This window comes from Phymastichus coffea, unplaced genomic scaffold (genome assembly GCF_024137745.1).
Source record: "Phymastichus coffea isolate CEN01 unplaced genomic scaffold, Cenicafe_Pcof_1.1 PCOF00127, whole genome shotgun sequence".
NCBI classification, from domain to species: Eukaryota; Metazoa; Arthropoda; class Insecta; order Hymenoptera; family Eulophidae; genus Phymastichus; species Phymastichus coffea.
In genome coordinates, this window is record NW_026706938.1 from 68,034 (window position 1) to 88,344 (window position 20,311).

General features: G+C 43.3%; 1 protein-coding gene across 3 annotated transcripts in view; it reads left to right on the plus strand.

The window, feature by feature from the left end:
* The window catches only part of LOC131671496 (cAMP-specific 3',5'-cyclic phosphodiesterase-like), a 48,725-nt gene that overhangs the window by 11,672 nt on the left and 16,742 nt on the right, over positions 1-20,311 (plus strand). The window contains exons 2-4 of one of the 3 annotated variants that reach the window (XM_058947964.1): positions 4,529-6,052; positions 10,929-11,117; positions 12,401-12,433. In XM_058947964.1, the coding sequence (XP_058803947.1) occupies positions 4,935-6,052; positions 10,929-11,117; positions 12,401-12,433 (1,340 nt within the window). In that variant the 5' untranslated portion in view covers positions 4,529-4,934. The remainder of the gene's footprint in view (positions 1-4,528; positions 6,053-10,928; positions 11,118-12,400; positions 12,434-20,311) is intronic. The other 2 variants (XM_058947967.1, XM_058947965.1) reach the window with 2 other exon arrangements.

Consider the following 20,311-nt stretch of genomic DNA (forward strand, 5'->3'; position numbering starts at 1 on the left):
GTGGCTCACTCGCGCTCGCGTCCAAACGCTGAAAGTCGACTCGTATACGTTGCGTACGTTGCGGATTGTTGCCGCGCAGCCACAGACACGGCAGACACGGACAATAACTGCTAGCGCGAGCACCTTTCCGACAGAGTACATCGAACGGCTCCTCTCGGCTGCCTCTGCCGAGGCACGTCCCGCGTGTAAAGTGCGACTTACTTTGGCGCCGTGCAGAGTTGCGGCTGACGGGGCGCACTGCTGCTGCTGCTGCTGCTGCTGCTGCTGCTGCTGCACGTCGGTCCTCATTCGCCAACTGGGACGTGTCCAGTTGAGTCGTTTTATGCCAGTAAAAAAAAAGCGCGACAAATAAAGTGTCGAGTAATTGAGGCTGGATTTGCGGCAGATTCTATCCGTGAAAACCAAACCAATTCACTTCAATGCTTGGCCGAAGTTTGCTTGCGCTCATCAAGGTCTTTCGCGTCATTCTTTTTTGCGTATCGATTTTCTTTCATTATTTCGTTGCAGTTTGATGTCATGTGCGAAAATAATACGTGATTATCCAGGCGATACGATTCGTCGGGCGAAAAACAAGTGCGAAGTTGATCGGTAAGGTTAAAATAAAGTTTTTGTAGCACGCCAAAGTTGTATGCAATCTTGGCGCTCGTGCTGTCTGCAGGTTTCTTCCTCGTAAAAGTCCTAGAGCTGTTTGTTGATAGAGGCTGCGGGTCGAGGGAAAAGGGGCGCGAGAGAAAGAGATAAAGAAGGAGGCCACTGCTTGTTTTCCATGCGGGGCAAACAGCAAAGAGAAAAAAAAGGCAAGAGATGAGCGTCGACGCGGCGGGCGTGAGCTCGGGCGTTTCACGCGGGAGCAAAGGACGTTTCACGTCTCGCGATCATTATTCTCTCGTTTTCTGCAGCACCGGCAAATGGCTGTTCTCCGATATCGACAGGCCAATCTGTTTGCCCGAATGAAAGAGAGATGAGCTATGGCAGAAAAGCGCTAAGCTACATTCACAGCCCCGATCGAGCTTTCCGATTTTACTACTTTGTTTCATCCCTCGCTTGCTGCTTTTCCTGCGTCACTACCAATTGACTTTTCGATATTTGACTCTCGCAGCTATTCATACCCACCTACACACATGCTTTTACTTTGATTAACTTTTACCGCGCCTGGCTCCTTTTGTTACTTTTTATTCTAGGTCGCAAGCTTTGAACAAACAACACTTTTGCTGAATTATACATTCTCGTTGCAGTTTGTTTCAATTTCAACTCCTCGTCAGTTCCAATTACTGATGTTTTTTCACGCGCGTTTCCATTCTTACAGTCATTTATTCGTCAATATTATTGATATTCCGCAACGACAAAAACAGAAACAAAACACTGAAAACATTGACTCTAATCACTGTGAACATTTTTTCGTCTTCACTTTCATTACCATACCGAAACGTCAACAGCTCAAGTGAAGGAGGAAAAAGCTTTTCAATGTTCATTCGGCTAAACTTGGTTTTGAGCTCATAAACTTGATCGATAAATTTGAAAAGTTTGCTCTGAACTATATTATAAAAGATTCAGATAAAAGAATTCGATTCTTTTTCCTTTTTCTTTTTTCAGATGTACAATGACGAAATTAAACTGAATAGCATGGCCGATGATTTGTCAAAAGACGCATTTGTAATATAAGTCAGATTTCCTCCTAATTCTCAGATCTTTGGCTATTAAGTCGCTACAAATTCTTGGGCGTAAGCGTCACTAAAATTAACGAGCTTGACGCCGAGAAGGAGAGAGAGAGAGAGAGAGAGAGAGAGAGAGAGAGAGAGAGAGAGAGAGAGAGAGAGAGAGCAAAAATCATGAGCACTAAGTTAATGGATGAACGGATGAACGCCACTTGTAAGGGTTGCAACTAGGAGTAACAAGGAGAAATAGCAAAAATAAAAAAGAAGGAACTTCGATCGATGGTGACTCTGATATAGAGCATTAATTAAAAAACTGCGCAAGCGCATGCAGGCAAAGCTTTCCAACAGAGTTTAGTTCTTTGGAATAGTCGGAGACAGCATATATCTATATCGTGGTACAGGTTAAATCCAATCTAGAAAAAGGAAAAAATGAAAAAACAAGCGGATTTCGTTGCATGCACTCTCTTCTCTTGACTTCCTCTCTCTCTCTCTCTCTCTCTCTCTCTCTCTCTTTCCTCTCTTGTCCTGCTTTCCTTGGCTTTGTTCTTCGGAATCTTTTCCGCCTTCCCGCTTGAATAATAAGTAGCTTGTTATTCTCTTGCTCTTCGGGACTGAATAACAATGTGACGAAACAAATTCCGCAATACGTTAGTGACTGGACCGTCAGTCAAACGTTATGGAAAGAGAGGTACAGGGAACGATCAGCCAATGAAATTAATAGAGTTCCAGTCAACGGAATCGATTTCGCTCGCTAAATAGAGAAATCGGAACTATTTCCAGAAATTCGTCAAAACAGCTGAGCAACTTTTCCTTTGTTACCGATAATGTACCCCTGGAATCGATTCACTTGCTGGCTGCATTTTTCCGTGAGCTGACTTGCTCAAAAACTTTTTTTATATCTTATAGACGACGCGTTAATTAGCGTGCATTCACTCTCAAGTGTCTATTTTTTCGTACTAGACTATTCGCGTGGAAAAAAAGTCTGGCTGAAAAGAAAAAAATAACGAGTCGATGCACAGGTAAAACAAAAAACCGAGGGCAAATGAAGCACTGGGGGGATAGGCTAAAACAGTGACATCTATCAGAGGCAAGTGCAAAGATATAGAGCGTAGAGAAAGTATACGTACACACGTGCACACGTGCACACATATAGACACACACACACACGTGCGCGATATCCAGGAAATGGGTGGACTAGACCAGTACCCTTGGCGAAGAGAAAGACAAATAATCGAGCAGCGTTAGCTCGGGAAAAGCGCGCGAGGCAGGCTTATGAAGCCGTTCAGTGGTGGAACAAAAGAAAAGAGGCTCCGAGGGCTACTACTGTTGCTGGCGTATACATGAATATACGTATGTATATATGTACGTGAGTGTGCGCTACGCTTGATGCATGCATGACTGGCTTCGGTAGATTCAGCCCAGACTTGCTATATCTTTTTTGTAAGCGCATCTTCAGAGATAGCCTCTTCTCTGCAATCTCGAGTGATACTTACTTGTTATCCTTCGGCTCATTTATCCGCTTTGTTCGCCACTTTTGATTGCCATCAAATCGTACTTAGCATTTTGCAGTTCATATTTCCTCATTATGTCTTCCTCCAGTCATACGCCAACTAGCTGCTTTCTCGATACACATTCCAATTACTTTTGATGTTTATTATGCTATAAGCTTATCTAACTGTTGGGAATTGGATGTTTCATCTCGTCGAATGAGTCAGCTTATCCTTTATGAATATTATGATACATAAATTTATCACGAACAATATTTGGAAAATCCTTTTCGTATTCGTTTATCAGATCATTATCTTATGAAAATACATGCCTTGTTCCCGCTCGAAGAATCACGCAATTTCTGTTGCAAAGACAGTACAACGAAAGGAGTAATCATTTTTACGTAAGCATTTGTTCATTTTCAAATCGATTTTTTCACAAAAAGACTCAAGATTTCCTAACGATTTTGTACAAATTTAAATCGAATATTTATTAAGTGAAATCACAAAGCACACGTACACGCACATTTCCAACTGTTCAAACATAAAATATATATAGTGAGTATTATTCCACGAGCAAATATCGCAATTTTCCGAGTCATTTTTATTCGATCCGTGTTTATCGACAAAATACTTTTAGCGACCATTGCGATAAAATAAATTTACGAATAGACGAATTCGTTTGGTAAAAACTTTTATATCGATCGTATTTACAATTCATCGCCGTTTTTTTCTCTCATAATACCTGGAACATCTATTAAAATTAAGTAATCGTGACACTCAAACAATTTTATTTTGCAATTACTTGTAAAAGTGTTTGCTCATAATACTCGTCTTAAATAGCTACGGTAAATAAAGTTGAAAATTGGTTAATGAATAAACCTCGAGTTGTTGAACTAAAAATGAAAGCATATCTACGAAAAATGAACGAGTTTTGACTAAAATTATTCATAAAAATTACAATTATAGAGTAATCTGTGGACAGTAACCTGGGTTTTATGACTGTGAAATGTACTTAGTAACTGGAATGAATTCTATTGAAGTTCCTTTTTATATAAGTGGAAACTCTATTAAATAATCTGAGGAAAAAGCGAAACTGTGTATTGCGTGAGTGAGTGAGAGAGAAAAAAAATCGAATTGGTTTGTAAAAGGTGCTCCTTTGTAACTGTTACGATATCGCGTGGATAGGTATAGCAGTCGCGTGGCACCGAATTTTAAACCTGACATGGCACGAGAATTGCGCCTCGTAAAAGGCAAGCCAACGATACGAAAGCTCAATAAGCCGAAAGTGCAGCAGTGGTAGAGGATCAGTAGCAGTAACGACAGGTCACTGAAACGCAATTGACTATAAATCGCAATTACGTCAAGCTTCACGAGTTAATGAAGGTTGCAGCGGTAAAGCAGTGGAGGCATCTGCAGCAGTATTAGTACAACAGAGCCGTAGCCGGAGCGATGTTGCATTCGCGGCTACGAGCAAAAATTTGTCCCATCGGTCGCAGTAGCAGCAATAGCGTCAAGAATAAGAAAAGCAGTAAGAGCAGCAAGAGCAGCAAGAGCAGCAAGAGTAACAAAAGTAGCAAAAACAAGAATATAATTAGCAGTAGGAATAGTGAGCTGGACTGGACGACAACGATGGTCAAGCGTAGGGTTCGGTGAAAGCAACTGCCGAAGCTTCGCAGCCAGCAGCGCTCCGGGGTTTCGCGCGAGTCAACTGATCCCACGGTCGCTCGCTCCCACCGCTGCCACCAACAGGTCAGGCTCCGCAAGAGCCAAGTTGGCCGGGACTAGTAGCATGGACGACGAAGAGCCCGATGAGAAGGCCGTGGCCAGTCCCGACGAGGTGGCCAACCCCAAGAAGATGGCCCTCGGCCGCATCCTCCACAATAAGAGAGATAACAACGATTCCGTCGAGGGCTCCGAGAAGATAACCTCTTCGTCGGAGAACGAGGTGGAGGAGATACCCAAGGACGAGGAGCTGGCTCCTCACACGGAAAACGTTGCCGCGCGCCAGCAGATGCTCAACATCGGCGTTCCGGTGTTCGGTCGATCGCGCACTTTCGACGGCACTGTCCACGAATCGCCGCCCAGCGATACGCCGCCTCACCACCACCAGATGCTCATCCATTCGTCGAGCAGCAGCAGCGGCCGCGAGCAGGCCTACCGTCAGATTTCCTCGAGCAGGTACCAGCACCTGCAACACCATCAACAGCACCACCAGCAGCTGGTCGGCCGGCCGGGCCTCTTCACGATGACGACCAGGAGCCCGCACTCGAGCTCGAGCCAGGAGGATTACGAGCCCGAGGGAGGACAGCCACAGAAGCCGGCACACCCGCAGAGCCGTCACAACTTGCTGATCGCTGGCTGCCAGGCACAGGCGACCGCCCGCTCAATGGAGTCGCTGCGAACGAGCTCGCGCCAGCTGCTCGAGCCCGAGGTGAACTTCGTCGAGGACTCGCGCTCGTGCGAGTCACTGTGCTCGGCCTCCGCCGAGTCGCACGTGACCAGCGGCGGAGCTGTGGGTGCCGTGGGCCCGCGCGGCCACCACCACTATCGCAGCTTCCTCACGGCGTCGCGCCTCGACGTGCGCCGCATCCACGCGGTCGAGTCCAAGAGCAGCGAGAACCTGCATCGCGAGGAGAGCCTCAAGGCCGAGGTGCGGCGCAACTTGTTCGCCGGCACCGACCGCACCAAGCTGCAGCACCTCAGCTTGCCGCCGCCCAACAATTTTATCTCGCTTACCAGTCCCGGGGGCAGTGACCGGAAAATCCACATTCTGAGCCCGCACTCGCCCATCACCGCCCAGGAGTATCAGGCCTCCTTTACCTCGGCCCAGACACTCAAGACGCGCCGCACGAAGGCCATCGTTTTGCCGAGGTTGGTCTTGGCACCGAGCGAATCGCCTGTTTTTGAGTGAGTAGACTTTTTAGTGGCACGATTTCTCTCACACATATTTTCTACACCAGTACTGACATCAGCGACCACGATATTCTCCACTTCTCTGGTTTTTCGTTCTTTCAAACTTTAATAAAGGAATCCCGATGTAAATACAGGAGCAACGACAACCTTTTCGGTTCCACGCGAATAAATTGATATAAATATTGCCGCACAGCGAATCTGTTTTGTTGACAGAACGTTTTTCCAAGTGAAGTGCTTTCGCTTTGAAACGAAAACAATGCCATTGACTTTTTTTGAATAACTGGCTCGTTTGCAACCGAGCTAGATTCTATTAACGTATCGTGTAATGCTACACGTGGAAGAAATTTCTCGTGCAACTGAACTATGTGTAGGATTTTGATGGAAAGCTTTTTGATGATCGAGCCGAGCCGAGTCAACATAGTGGAGTGTATTCCACGGCAGAGCGCGATATAACGTGGAGGGAGAGCTCAAGTCCAAATAAATAGTTTGCTAGGGTATTGCTATTCTGCCGATGGGCTTTTCGTAAGTAAGTGCGAGGTGGCTTGGTCGCCGAGCGCGAGCTTTGTAACTTGAGTTGAAAACCGAGAGACATGAGTTATTTATAGGGTGCAAAGTCGCCCGACTTGCGACCGGAATATTTCTGGTCTCAACGGCAGATATTTTCGAGCAGCGCGAGGCAGCTACATAGTTTCCACGTGCACGTTGCGTACATTAGCTGCTTTTCTTTCAAGGTCATCAGATAGATAGAACGCGAATGTGCCTCGTCGCACGTAGACTCTTGTAGTGTGTTGACGCTTGAGACGACGTCTGCTTTATTGCGCGGACGATTTGCACACGCCGCAGAGGCAAGGAGAGTGTTTCGCAACGTCTCACGTCCAACCAAATAACTCATCATTACATTCCGCTTAATTGCTTTTTCTTTTTACCTTTGCGTTACATCGAGGCACCACGACTGCTACATAGCGTCGCACGAGCATGCTGCGCGCTCTAATTGAACACTTTCGCTTCGCTGCTGCCGCCTGCCGCTCTATCAATTCGTTCAAAAACTTTTATATCAATTCTTTGTTCGTGTAAAAAGAAGAAATAAAACTAGGGTGCACGCGTCGCATCGCCTGTCGTCTAACTTTACCAATATTCTACTCAAACTTCATCATTTTCATTTACGGCTTTGTTTATCGGCATCCGTAACTTTGGATTGCACACATGCGTGCACACTTACATTTTATGACTCTCTCTCTCTCTGTCTCTCTCTCTCTCTCTGCCTCTTTCTCTCTCTCTCTCTCTCTCTCTCTCTCTCTGAGGATTCATCCATAATCCACGATCACTTAGAGCTATGTGCTTAATCAATTAAATACGCGAATATCCATCCAGAGACGATTTACTTTCACTAGTTTTTTTTTCATTTATTTATCACGAAATCAAAGTTTCATATTATTGAACTCGTGATCGATGAGTAATGATTTGAAAACTTTTATAATACTCCATAATTCAAGTATTAAGGGCAGTTAGGCTTTCTTAGTGAAATCCGGGATCTACGATTTAATAGCTATTTCGTTCGACTGGAAATTCGAATGCTAAATATGAATAAGATGATTTCATTACAAGTGTACACTTCCCTCGGGTAAACGAAAGCTACAAAACCAGATGGATAATGAGTAGGTCGCCCCTCAGGAATGAAGCAATCATCTTAATCGGTCCAAATTATTTGAAAGGTATATTAATATTGGATTCGAGTTTAATTTCGATAATGCATCCACAACTTGAAGTCTCCATCGAAGCGTAATTAATTAAACAACATCTCTTCAGTTCATTAATTTGTTATTTATCATAATAGGATTCGCTGCTACTTTAGTTAATCCTCGTAGATTACACGCCATTGATAGGAATCTGTAGAAGTACTTGCGGCACTTGCTGAAAAGATTATCGAACGATTTACCAGTTTTAACAGTTAGTCATTTGTTGCGGAAAAAACTTGTTAACTTATTCCATACTAGCATTCAGCTTCGTCCGAAAATAGAGTAGAAATAGGATGATGGAACCGAATGAGCGTCGAGCTGATTTAACATCTGAAACGAGGCTATCTCTGCTCGTGTAGTAATGAGCAACTTTTTATGCGTCCCCTATTCAAATTAATTCACAGGCAGAAACAATGAAAAGGCCGCCCTGCCCATCAGTTTCAATTCATGAATTTTAAGTAAGGCATATTTAAAGCCAAGATGGAATGAAAGGACTCGAGGGCTTTATGATTTTATCGGATTATCATTGAAATTCTGAAGAACCCGAGAGCGTTGATTGTCAAAGGTAAATTTAAAATAAAACCGAGGCAGTCCGAAAGCCAAGAGCGGAAATTCAGCGAAAGTTCATTGATCGAATAAATTGTTCTCTTTTTGCCGGACGATCAAGTTGCGTCTTTGATTGAATTTAGCTTTCCGAGTAGCAGCAACAAAAGCAGAGGAATATCAAGGGCAGAGCAAAGATAAAGAGGGACTGGCTCCAGAGCTGTATAAGGTGGGAGGGGACCAAGCTCGTCCTCTCTTTTTTTCGCGTGAAAAGCACGAGTGAGAGACGGCGCGATTACGGCGTTTAAATGTTCCCCGCGCTCTGTAGATAAGTATATAGCTTGTTGGTCGGAAGCGCCGGCGCTACTACTGGATTTACGTCACTCGCCTACTCTCCCTCTCTCTCTCTCTCTCTCTCTCTCTCTTGCTCGTTAGTACCGGCCAAGCTTTTCTCGCTTTCCTCCTTCCACTGTACTTTTTCTTCTTCTTTTAGCTCCTCCTCCTCCTCTTCGCCGCGGTTGCCCATAAGCCCTCAACTCGTGCTTTTTACCCGTCGGTCTTTTGTCTCCTTTTTCTCGGCTCGTCGACAATTCTTCCGAGCATAGCAATTTGTTCGGCACGATTCATCAAGTACTCGCCGGCGATCGAGCTTTTAGCGAAAACGAGCTCCTGCTCCTGGCCCTCCTCGTCGACTACGCTGATGCCGTCAACAATTTCTTAATCCAGCCTTTTTAAAGCTGACGCAGCCTTGGCTTTCATCAGCTCTCGGCCTCTTCTCCGGTCTGACCCTCTTTCTTTCTCGATCCTTGTTCGTTATCCCAATTGCATTACTTCTGTGATACTTTGGCAACGTCGATACCTACGGAACGTCGCTGCTAGTTCAATTTTCCCCCGTGGTGGAGTGCACAACGGATAATAGACGCGAAAGCACGTGTCGCGCGCGTTCATCGCTGCTGCAACGAGCGCAATACGTACGTCGAGGCGTGTAAGTAGATAGGTGCCGCGCGAGCTGAATAAAGCTTCAGGGCTTTGAAGAGTCACACGCGAGTTTGACATTTCTGACAGAGTGCCGTTCAAGTGAGATTGTTCTTTGGAGAAGTGTGCGTGCTTAGATGTCCCCTATCCGCCACCCACAAGATTACGCGTCAGTTTGCCGCACAAAGGCCGAAAGCGGCTTATCAAGTTTATGGCTTTCCAGATTGAACGGTTACCAATTTATTGCGCATAGAATTCGAGCTGCGCCGCGCGGCTGTCACTCAATCCAACTAAAATGTTTTCTCCACTTTCTATTAAATTCAATTACATCCATTCAAACCACACTGGCGTTCAGCGCGTTTGCTATCTGCATTCTCGATTTAAGCTCTTGTTCAATTTTCTCTCGCTTCGATGATCGCTTGCATGCTCAAATAATTATAGCTATTGAATCAATCACTCATAAAGTACATCACTGTACACCAAATACAGTACTGTATTCTATTAATTTAAATATTGAGCTCGCAATTCACGTTGGTTTTTGTTTCTCATTAACTTGCGACTTTATAGTCGCAATGCGTGATATCATAAAAACTCAATATTTTGATAAAAAAAAACAACTTGAGTGTAAAAAGTGTTCAAAAGTATTAAGTATTTCAGCGCATTATAAAAAGAAGATCGAGTTGAGAACTTGAAAATTAGATTAAAGTAGGAATCTCCTGTGCAATGCATATAAATCGACGAAATTTAAAGTAAAACGTAACTAGTTCAAAGCCTTTTGATAACTTGCCCAGTCTGATTGAAAATTATAAAAGTACTCAGACCAACTCGGACCGTAAGAATCAATAAATAAAGAGCATTCTTTTAGTATTCAACAGTGACAGGCAAAAATATGGGTGATTATAAATTTGCGATGTATGTATCACTCGGACACTGCTAAAATGTACCACTATTTCTTTCGGTAATATAGGTTAAATGTTGTTAGACTTTGTACAAGCGTCTATCGTTATTAAAAAGGTATTGTAAATTTCAAAATGTAGTGAATTTACAATTCATCCACTGACAAATTATCACGAAACTTTATTAATTGACCCAGTAATCGTATGTTATGTCCGTCTGAATATATGGATTATCCACGAAGATTGATTTCTTACAATGAGGTGAAACAAGGTTATATGTCTGGTGTTTATTTTTTATAGGTTTATTGGAGCACGTAATTATAATCGAGATATTAATTTCGATAAGTCTTGCCATTAGTATTCTTTATTGCTACAATATGATTTGTACAAACATTATTTGTAATTCTAAAATGCTTCGCTACATTATTTCACATAGCTGAATTTTATAAAACATAATAGCTATATTACCAATGACATCTTAACCAATGAAAATGAGACAAAAGTGAGTAGAAATAAATGAATTTAATGCACATTCACAATATTTGAAGTGAAACACGTTGCTTTTTACAAATATAACGAATCACTTGTTAGCAATGTCAATGACACGTTGCTTGGATAGTTGAGAAAGACGACAAATTTTTATGAAATTTTAAATAGAATGCTTGTCTAAGAGGTCGCGGGAAGGAAAATTACTAATAAGAAAACTTGAATACCTTACAGTTTTGACGTCGAAAATGGCGCCTCGACGTTGGACGGATCCGCCGGCGGAGGAGGCGGCACATCGCCAAGCACAGGTCTCGTGCTTCAGGCGATGCCACAACGCCGCGAAAGCTTCCTCTATCGTAGCGACAGCGACTTCGAGATGTCTCCGAAATCGATATCTCGTAACAGCTCAATCGCCAGCGAAAGGTAAGCATCGCTGTATTGATTTTTTCGATTTTCAAATGTGCGAACCAATCTCACATGCACCTGGTAGACTTTGAACGGTGATCTAAATGAGTCCCTGATTATGAGCGTATAAGAAGAAAAATTATCCTCGCGTCGCTTGCTGAGTTCAAGTTACGACTGGAGCATTTGACAACAATTGTTATTTAGAACAATAAGCTGATTTTTATACACTATAGGATTTTTATATACTTTATTTTTTAGGATGTCTTATATGCATAAATTTATGCAGTTATAGATAATGAAAGGTTTTCTTTCCATTAAATAAAATGTATCAGAAAATAGCTAATTTAAACAATATTTATTAGGGCAAAGTATTATTTCAAAAAATCATAATTATGTGGGCATAAAAAATGATCTCAAAAAAGCGTAACACTTGTCTTCCGCTATTTTCGTTCATTCAAGAGTTATTTCCAAGTATTCTACAGAAATAATTTATTGATATTTAATATATAATTCTATTAATGATGTACGCTATTGTTATATTTCAAAACAGTGAATACGTAGTGGTCAAATAGTTCGAACTTCTAAGGTCTGTTACAGTTTTTTTCTCAACTTTTTTGTTATCTAATGTATAAGTAATTGTTTTCAACAGTATAACAAATCTTTTTTCTGAAAATAACATGTTTCAATAGGCATTATTTACTATGCAACTGTATTTTCTTCTTTCTGAAAACTAGTAATTAGGTGTGCAATTGTTGAATATGAAGAAAATGGTATCGTCTATCTACTTTACTATACTACTACGATTACTATTACTACTACAGCTACCTTTAATTTCTGAACAAAGTTTTTTTTATTTGCTCCCTGTCAATCTTGTTCTCTAAACTTTCTTAACAAGAAAACGCTTGTTGTATAACTGCCAACGACTATTATTATTTTTATTGATATCACTTTTTATTTTTTTGTTTTTTCTTTGCGCAGAGAAAAAGATCGCATTATGTTGGAGATTAATTATATGTTTTCTTTGAAAGAATTTCATTCGGTTGAACAGATCCTTTGTTATATAATAGATTTTTATCGGTTCTTAATGCACGTAGAAATATTATAAAGAAAAAAAAACTTTTTGTTTCAAAAGCATTATAACTTTTTTCTTTTTTTGTTAAATTTTTAAAATATCTAGTCAATGCTTGAACGGCTAAAGTGAATGTAATCTTAAAATGAATCTCCAATTTTTAGCACTCTGCGTAATGTCATATTGTATGCTTGAGGTGTGCTAACTTTAGGCGTCTGATCCTTACTTGCAGGTTGAAAGAGACCGAGCCACCCATCGAACGAGCGTATGTACTCGATCTTATTATCTACTTCTTTTTTTTTCATTTCGGCTCTTCAGCTTGTTATCCTTGCTCTAGATATGATATCATGCACTAATTAGAGCGTCAAAGTCCTCTTCAGCATCGTGCACATAAATTATATTCGCGGCTATAAGTGTACTCTCTGTGATGTTTATGTACTTTTGTCATTCGGATAACAGTAAAGAGTATAGCTTTTTCTGTTTTTCATATGAGATTTCGTTTTTACATTTGCATGAAAAACCTCTATCAAAGCATTTTTTCATAGACATTTCTGTTCTGTTTTGTAACGCTTGACCTCTTGCGTAACAAGCAAAAAAATTTTTTCTATGTTAAATTACATTTCAATTATATCTTTTTTGTTTATATCCTTAAATTATACGTAGACAAAAGACATTATAAAACAATAGCAAAAGAAGGCTAGTAGTCAATTTAGAACAGTTTTATTGAAAAATATCTATGTTTTCCTGTTTATGTCAATCAGATTCTGACTGCACTAAACACTTACCGCATTATATAGTAAAAAATTGTGTTAATTTATGTGTAGAATATATATGTGTAACTGATAAAATCACAAAGTAAAAAAGAACTAATTAAAAATTATTAAAAATATTGCTTGAGATAAATGTGAGATAGTTTAAACAAAGAATATTAAAATAAAAATCGTATATAACAATATTAAACTTATGAAGTGCACTGTGGTGTACAATAATAATAGAATAGTAAGAAAATGTTGCCAAATACTAAATATATATTATTATGAAAGACAAATAATCATCATTCTGGGATATTTATCACCCTCTCACAAAAAGCTGAACGAGATTTTAATTTTGATAGGGCACGAGCGTACAGATAGACTAATAAAACAGTCCTCGAGAGAGGAAGCAAGAAAAAAATAAAGCGGTTCAAGAATATAAAGGACATTGCCAGCAGGAAAAGATTTACGCGTAAAATCTTGATGCGCGCCATGCGAGAAAAATGAGTGGCATTGCTAGGTCACGGGGCCTGCAAACTCGTAAGAATGAAGCCAGAGTATAGCGTCACATAAAAGAGAACGACCGAACTGGCACTAATATTTCCTATTGCTTCGCGCACGCGTTACAGAGATGGAGAGAGATGGAGAGAATTTGGCGCAGCCGAGGTTATTTCTCTATCGGCCCTGCACATTCTCGGGACGCCGTAAATTGTAGTCAGTAGCTGCGGCGTGTCGCCTATTCGTCCGACGACACACGCGGCCCTCTTCTACGATATCACACAGACATAAATGTATGTATGTGTGTCCGAGAAAGAGGCCGAAAAAAGGTCGTCCGACGATTTCCGCTTGAGCTCCAAGGGACACGACTGTCGACCCTCTTCTCAGTGGCCCTTGCGACATTCATGATTTGTTTCTTTTGCCTCGGGAACTTTACATTCATTCTTTAAAACCGACTTGCAAAAAATAACACGACAGTATACTGATTTTTATTCACTCTACTTTTTTTTCTATCTGAACATCAATCTTCCAAGACACTATGAGTTACACTTTTACATTTTCTAAGTAGAATAAAGGCACTAAAAATATCCTATTCTTCATCATTACTTTATAGCTAATTATCAATAAAGTGATATTGCAAGCAGAAAATCTCACTCTAGCTTTCAATTGTCATAGCGACATGACAGTGTAATAGATGTTGCTTCTTAGTCCTTACCTAAACTTTTCAAAATTTTTTCAAGGATTCGTGGGAGTAATTTTTATAAGGAATGCTATCGTGTCAAACGGATATCTTTTAAAAATAGCGATACTACATCACCTACAAAGCTACAAAGAAAGTCACAAAAAAAATGCGGCTCCGTTTGACCAACTGTCAATTGTACGGTTACTCGAGTACATACTTTAGGGAAAGTAATATAAATAGTTGACATTGAGAGCGATTTGTTCGAAAAAGTTTGAGAACGAAATTGTACTGCAGGTGGAACGAATTACTAGGGCGCTTACGGAGGGAGAAGGTTTTTAACAGATAAAAGGGATGCATTCGTCGAAGGGGAAAACGATGAATAGAAGTAGGAATAGCGAGAGACGGACGAACGAGGAGCGGTAAAACGAATGGGCGATCGATAGTAAGCGGACTACGACGCATAGGTCGACGCTATATCAGCTGATCTTGGAATGGCGTGACGAGCTTTCGCGCGCCGAGCCACGCTGCGATCCCGATCTGCCAAATGTCAAGGCGCGCGCAAGAGCGAGTGCCTCCGCATTAAACGGCCGAACTGTACGCCAGCCACGCCGCCGCGGCCGCCCACTTTGCGCGGCTATTTATCGCGTCGACAAGAAGCTGACGACCCCGTGCGCTCACGTGCTTCTCCCTCCCGCCGAGTATTCAGCTTCGTACTCGAGGTTCAATTGCCAAGGCTGCTTTGGCTTGCTTAGTTTTCGCGACTACTGCGAACGATGGATTTTCAGTCCGACCTATCGTATAAGGACTGCAACTTTTTCTGCATTCGCTTTTCCGCTCCTGCCACTATGAAACTGTTACCGCCTGCAGCGCTATCGAGTTGCGAATATGATCAGACTGTTTAATATGAAAATATGATCTTCGAAGAGTGTAGAGAATAGTAAGCTATATGAAGCTGATGAAGCCAAGCGAAAGTACCTCGCGAAGCGTCGTAAAGCACCTATAATAGCTTCAACTCTTTTTCAAAGTATCGGCATTCGCCCGGCAGCCTTATCTCTCTATTAAATTTATTAAATTCTCACGAAAGGCTCAGCTGTCGAGTTAGTATCGCTTGGTCTCGCGATAAAAAGTGTAGCAATGCGAGGAGCGAGGAAAGAACTTCAACAATGTAATCGCGTCCAATCATCGCTCGATAACTCATTGGTCGATACTCCGATGATTGTGTCTCGTTAACGAGCGAGAAATGGACTCCGTCAAAGCGACGAATCTTTGCCGACTCATTCCTTCGAATTTCACATTTCCGCATGAGGCGCCGTACCTACGACTAACGTGATTTGCCGCGCCGTGTATTGCTGCAATACACCGAACATTGCACGGACGTACGCGTGTGCCTTAGCGCGCGATCAAAACTCATTAGGACGCAGTTCAATTATAATGGGAGCGTAACCCCTCACTGTCCTCGTGCTCTCTCGACCTCGCAGTCAAGTGTCTCGCGTAGCGATGACGAATCGCCGCCCAACAACCTGCAAAGCTTCTCAACGAGAATAGCCAGCACCGCCGCAAAGCCAAAATAGAGGGCACTCGCGCTTAATGACTGCCCACGGCAATTACAGTTTGTCGCGCTCTTAGATTGATTGACCGATTATTGGGTTAGTCCTGAATAGGAGACACTCGCTCTCTCGCAGCATGTATACTGCTAATCTTACTTCTAGCAAGCTCATTAGCACGTTTCTTTAATAATTGGCTGCGCGAATATATCAGAGAAGAACCATTATGGAGCTTTCAGGGGAAAGCTTCGAAAACTAGGTCGGACTGATAGTATTCCGTAGATTAACAACGACAATGTAAGATTACGATTAACTCGCGTTCAAAGGCATTGGCAAATTTTTAGAGTTTGGATAATTACTCGACCTCTTTCAAGTAATACAGTCAGTCATTCATAGGCATGCCTGACCACTAAGTAGCTTTTTCTACTGAAATATTTGTTTTATCAGAACTTTATTTGTCTAGATACGCTTTTAGTTAAACTATGAGCACCAATGTTTGCTCACAGTATACGAGTGATACGTGGTCCAATTTTCCATTTGAAAGAACATTTTTATTCCATGAGAATATATCGATCCAATCAATAAATTGAATAAACACAGGCAGATTTGTTTGCAGTACGGACTCAGAAATACAAACATTTCCGGAATAAATGTTCTACTCAAAGCAAATATTAGTAGGTTTCGACTTATGCCAGTATTGTTGTCCTAGTGAACTAAGTGGGTCAATATATTAATGAGAAATGCAAACTGAGTAATTGGCAAGTGTTGCTATTTATTGATTTCAAAATCAAAATAAAGAAGTCGTCGGCTGGTATCGTTGAGAAGAGTGAACCTTTCCGAAATGAAGTTGACAGTAATTCGAACAGCAAGGTACTAAGATAACAATTCGAAAGATGCCAGTAGCCAAGGAAACGTTTACCCCGTATAATTAGACTCGCGGAGAAAATAGTGATGGAATAAGATTGCTCGTAAATTGTTAACGAGTGTTGTTTCTCTTGTATAAAATCAGGATCGAAGAATAGGATAGAGATCAGAATTGACGGCGAGGTGTAGAGGTTTAGGCTTGTTTCAATAAAAAGCAGCAGTAAACACGGAAGGAGGGTTGATAAAAGTCACGCTGTAGGACGAGCGATCAAGGAATTAAGCAGCAATAATGGGTTTCGTATGGCGCGAGTAGAATGATAAGGATGACTTGCACGGGACGGGGCGGCATATTGATAGTCTGGAAAGCAGTTGCACGTAGGCAGGCAGGCACGCAGGCAGGCAGGCAGGCATGCGCGAGGGCGCTAGCGCTTTTGCTTGTCGTCGAAGGGTAGTGTAGTCGATCGCACGGTGTCCTTGGCCCACGGGGCCTTGGCGCCCTTCTCTCTCGCTCTCGCTCTCGCACGCTCCGCCTTTCTCGTATGCATCGATCCTTCGTTTTCGGCCTCCGACGCGCGGCCGCTCGAAGCTGCTGCTGCTGCTGCTGCTGCTGCTGCTGCTGCTGCTGCTATTGCTGTGCGAACGCGCGCACGCCGCACTTTAATCCAAATCGGAATGAGGCTATCGACATGCGTCTCTCGCGTGGCTACACGCCATTGTCGAGTACGCCCTGCGTGTCTGCTATTGACTGCTGCTCTCTAATCGATCTAATCTGCAATGAATGCTTCAGGTATAAGTCGGCCGAATTTGTATATACTTCACTCGATTTTCCTCATTGATTGCTTTTGGCTCGAGGCTACGTGACCGATAAACCTTATTACATTAACAATTACTGATACAATAATTACTCAAAGATATGGCAATGAAAACAATGAGTTTGAAACAATGCCGGTGAAAACGCGTACTTTCATTCGTTTGTAGGTAATTAATCGCATTTGCAATAACTCGGAACTGCGCCGAAAAGCTCAAAATTTACTTTGTATTCGAGCTACGCTTTGTATTTGCAAAGTCGTAACGCAGCTAACGCAACAAACAATGAGTAAGAGCGAAAGATAAAAATGCCTCGTACTGTTGTGCGACAAAAAATCCACTAGAAGTGACTGTGTACGACGTTGAGTTTACTACTGTACATGATTAACTACTTAACAAGCACAAGTGACTCTTACATCAAGGGGATTGAAAAGTTTGGCTCTCCGAGAGTAGTAGCAGACGAGTACATCGGTAATGATTAACAGTGATGCGTGTAACGAGACGGGAGACAGGTGCGCAGTGCGTAATTAGAAATTCAAGGGCTCTCGAGTGTACGTATAACACAGTAGGTCGAATCAGGCTCGCGCAGAAGTGTGCTGTGGCGTAAAGGGAGCAAGAGCGGGAGGAAGCGCTCGGATAAAGGAAGTGGAGTAATGAGCCTGGCGGTAATGAGGGAGATGGTTAATCAGGCAGAGCAGCAGAGACATTGGCCGATGCGTGTAGCTCTTGACTCGCAAGCCGCCTGGTACCTCAACAGGAGTTTGCCGTCAGGGGTGCACGCCGCGCTCGAGGCCAGCGGAACCAAGTTGAAACGGCTGCACTCGTACGCGCGATCGCGACTGAATAAGAGAAAGGGCTCGCACGTCGGTTGGTTGTTCAGCGCGATTTGTTACGATACCTGGCTGGTGGCTAGCCTGCAGCACGGATTCACCGCACGGCAAAAATCTCGCCCACAGCTCACGGGATTACGCCGTGTGCGCGGATTACAATTTATTCCGCTGCGTTCGCGCGCTCGTCGCGTAAAGTCTCGCGCTCGATTTTATGGCGACCCTGCACCGCCGGGATCGTAGTGCGCAATCGATAGAGGACCGCGCAGCTGCTGCAAGACCAGACGTTAGACGGCAAGACGAGAAATTCGCAAATCCACACCGCTCCTGATCGCTGACCCATGCAAATTCCAACCTAGTTGCGCTTTAGGGATTCGCCTTTACACGCGCGAATAGCACACGTGTACCGCTTGAAATTTCGAAGCGCGAACCCGCTCGCCCGCGCGCTAAAAATAAAGCGCCGTCTCGTCGATCCGCCAAATATAAGTTCGACTGTGGCGACCGCGTACAAGCGCGATGCTCGCCTAGTCTTTCGCTGGTGTCGTTCGCGTAGTCGCATGACTCAATCAGTTTGACCTGATCGTGAAATTTCAGGGAGAGATCGTAAATTGGCCGATTGAAGGGATTTCAATCACGCGGAGAGCGGAATGAACAAAGCGGCGAAAGATAAGAGCAGAGTACGTACAGCAATAAAAGTTATCTGTTAGAAAGTGCCACGGTCGCTTCGCACCGTGCGCACCGATTACCCACAATTAACATCTATTTTAGTAGCACCATACAAGTAATAAGGCAGTTTATCATCACGCGAACAAGTGGCCGAACGACATTGCCTCGAAATCCGACTTGCCCGACTTACAAATTCAGCGATTCTTGACGTCTAGCTCCGGGACTTATGCGCTAGTCTTATGCCGAATTAAATGTCGGCGTCGCGAAGGAAATTGCGAACGTGAGCGCTCGAAGAAAAGGATAACGATTATGTAGATTAGCAGTGTGTGGTGGGGAAGACTGAACAGTGCGCGCAGGACAAGGTATACATTGGCAAGGCAGGCGGAAAATCGAAATTTAGCCGGGAGGCAGGAAGGAAGCCTTGCGTAAAGAAGAAGCCGCACAGTGGCGCTTGCGCGCAGCCTCCCGTTGACGTTTGGCAAAACTCTATATAGCAATTGTATATATAGATGGAGCATCGCTGTGTGCGTGAACACACGTGTGCAAAGCAACACCAACGTCGGCGTGTGTAACGCAAGCCCCATTTATCGATTGGTCGGGCCAGCCTGGCGCATCTTGATTCGATTCGGTTTGCCATCGCGTCATCGCTCTCTCTCTCTCTCTCTCTCTCTCTCTCTCTCTCTCTCTCTCTCTCTCTCTCTCTCTCTCTCTCTCTCTCTCTCTCTCTCTCTCTCTCTCTCTCTCTCTTTGTCGCTTTACCAAATATACGAGGGCGGTTTTGCTTGTTTGAAAATACGACAAAGGAGCAGCGTGATAGCAAGCAGCTTTTACTCGGTGCACAGCTGCAGAATGCGCAATGAAGCATATAACGCTAGCCATTTGGTAAGGCTTTTAGTTTTGTTGAACAATATAGCTATCGTCGTGGATGCGGGCGCAAAGAGGCGCGAAAGAAACGAGTGGGTAAAGAAAAACAAAAGAGCGAGTAGACACTTGACCAAATTGCTAGGTTGTGATGCGCTATAGGCTACTTGGCATAGTCCAGGCACGGCCAGAGCATAATCCGAGCTCCGTGATCACAGCCACGGCGTCGTTATTTCAAAGTTTATACCCGATTGCTCGCTGCCATTGTTTAACCAGTGCGGCAGCACTGCAGCTTCATGCTAATTACGAGAGCGCGTGGATTCGTGTAAATCCAACGTCGCTTGCTGAGAATAGTCTATGCCCGGGTATACCTGCTCCCGCCAAGCTCAACCTTCTCCCACGCGGCACCCGCCAACTCACTTAATCCCATTGACAGAAAGAAATGGCTCCTAATGCTCTCGTCCTCCCCCGCTGTCTTATCTGCTCCCTCCCTCTCTTCCCGAGAGCATTCACTGCATCTTCAAATAGCTTTAACCACCAACATACGCGCGTACTAGAGCCGATTTTCCTGATATTTCTGCGCTTGGATTTCAACTCCTTTGATGCAATATTTTTCATTTCCCATCTCTCTCTGGCCTGCCT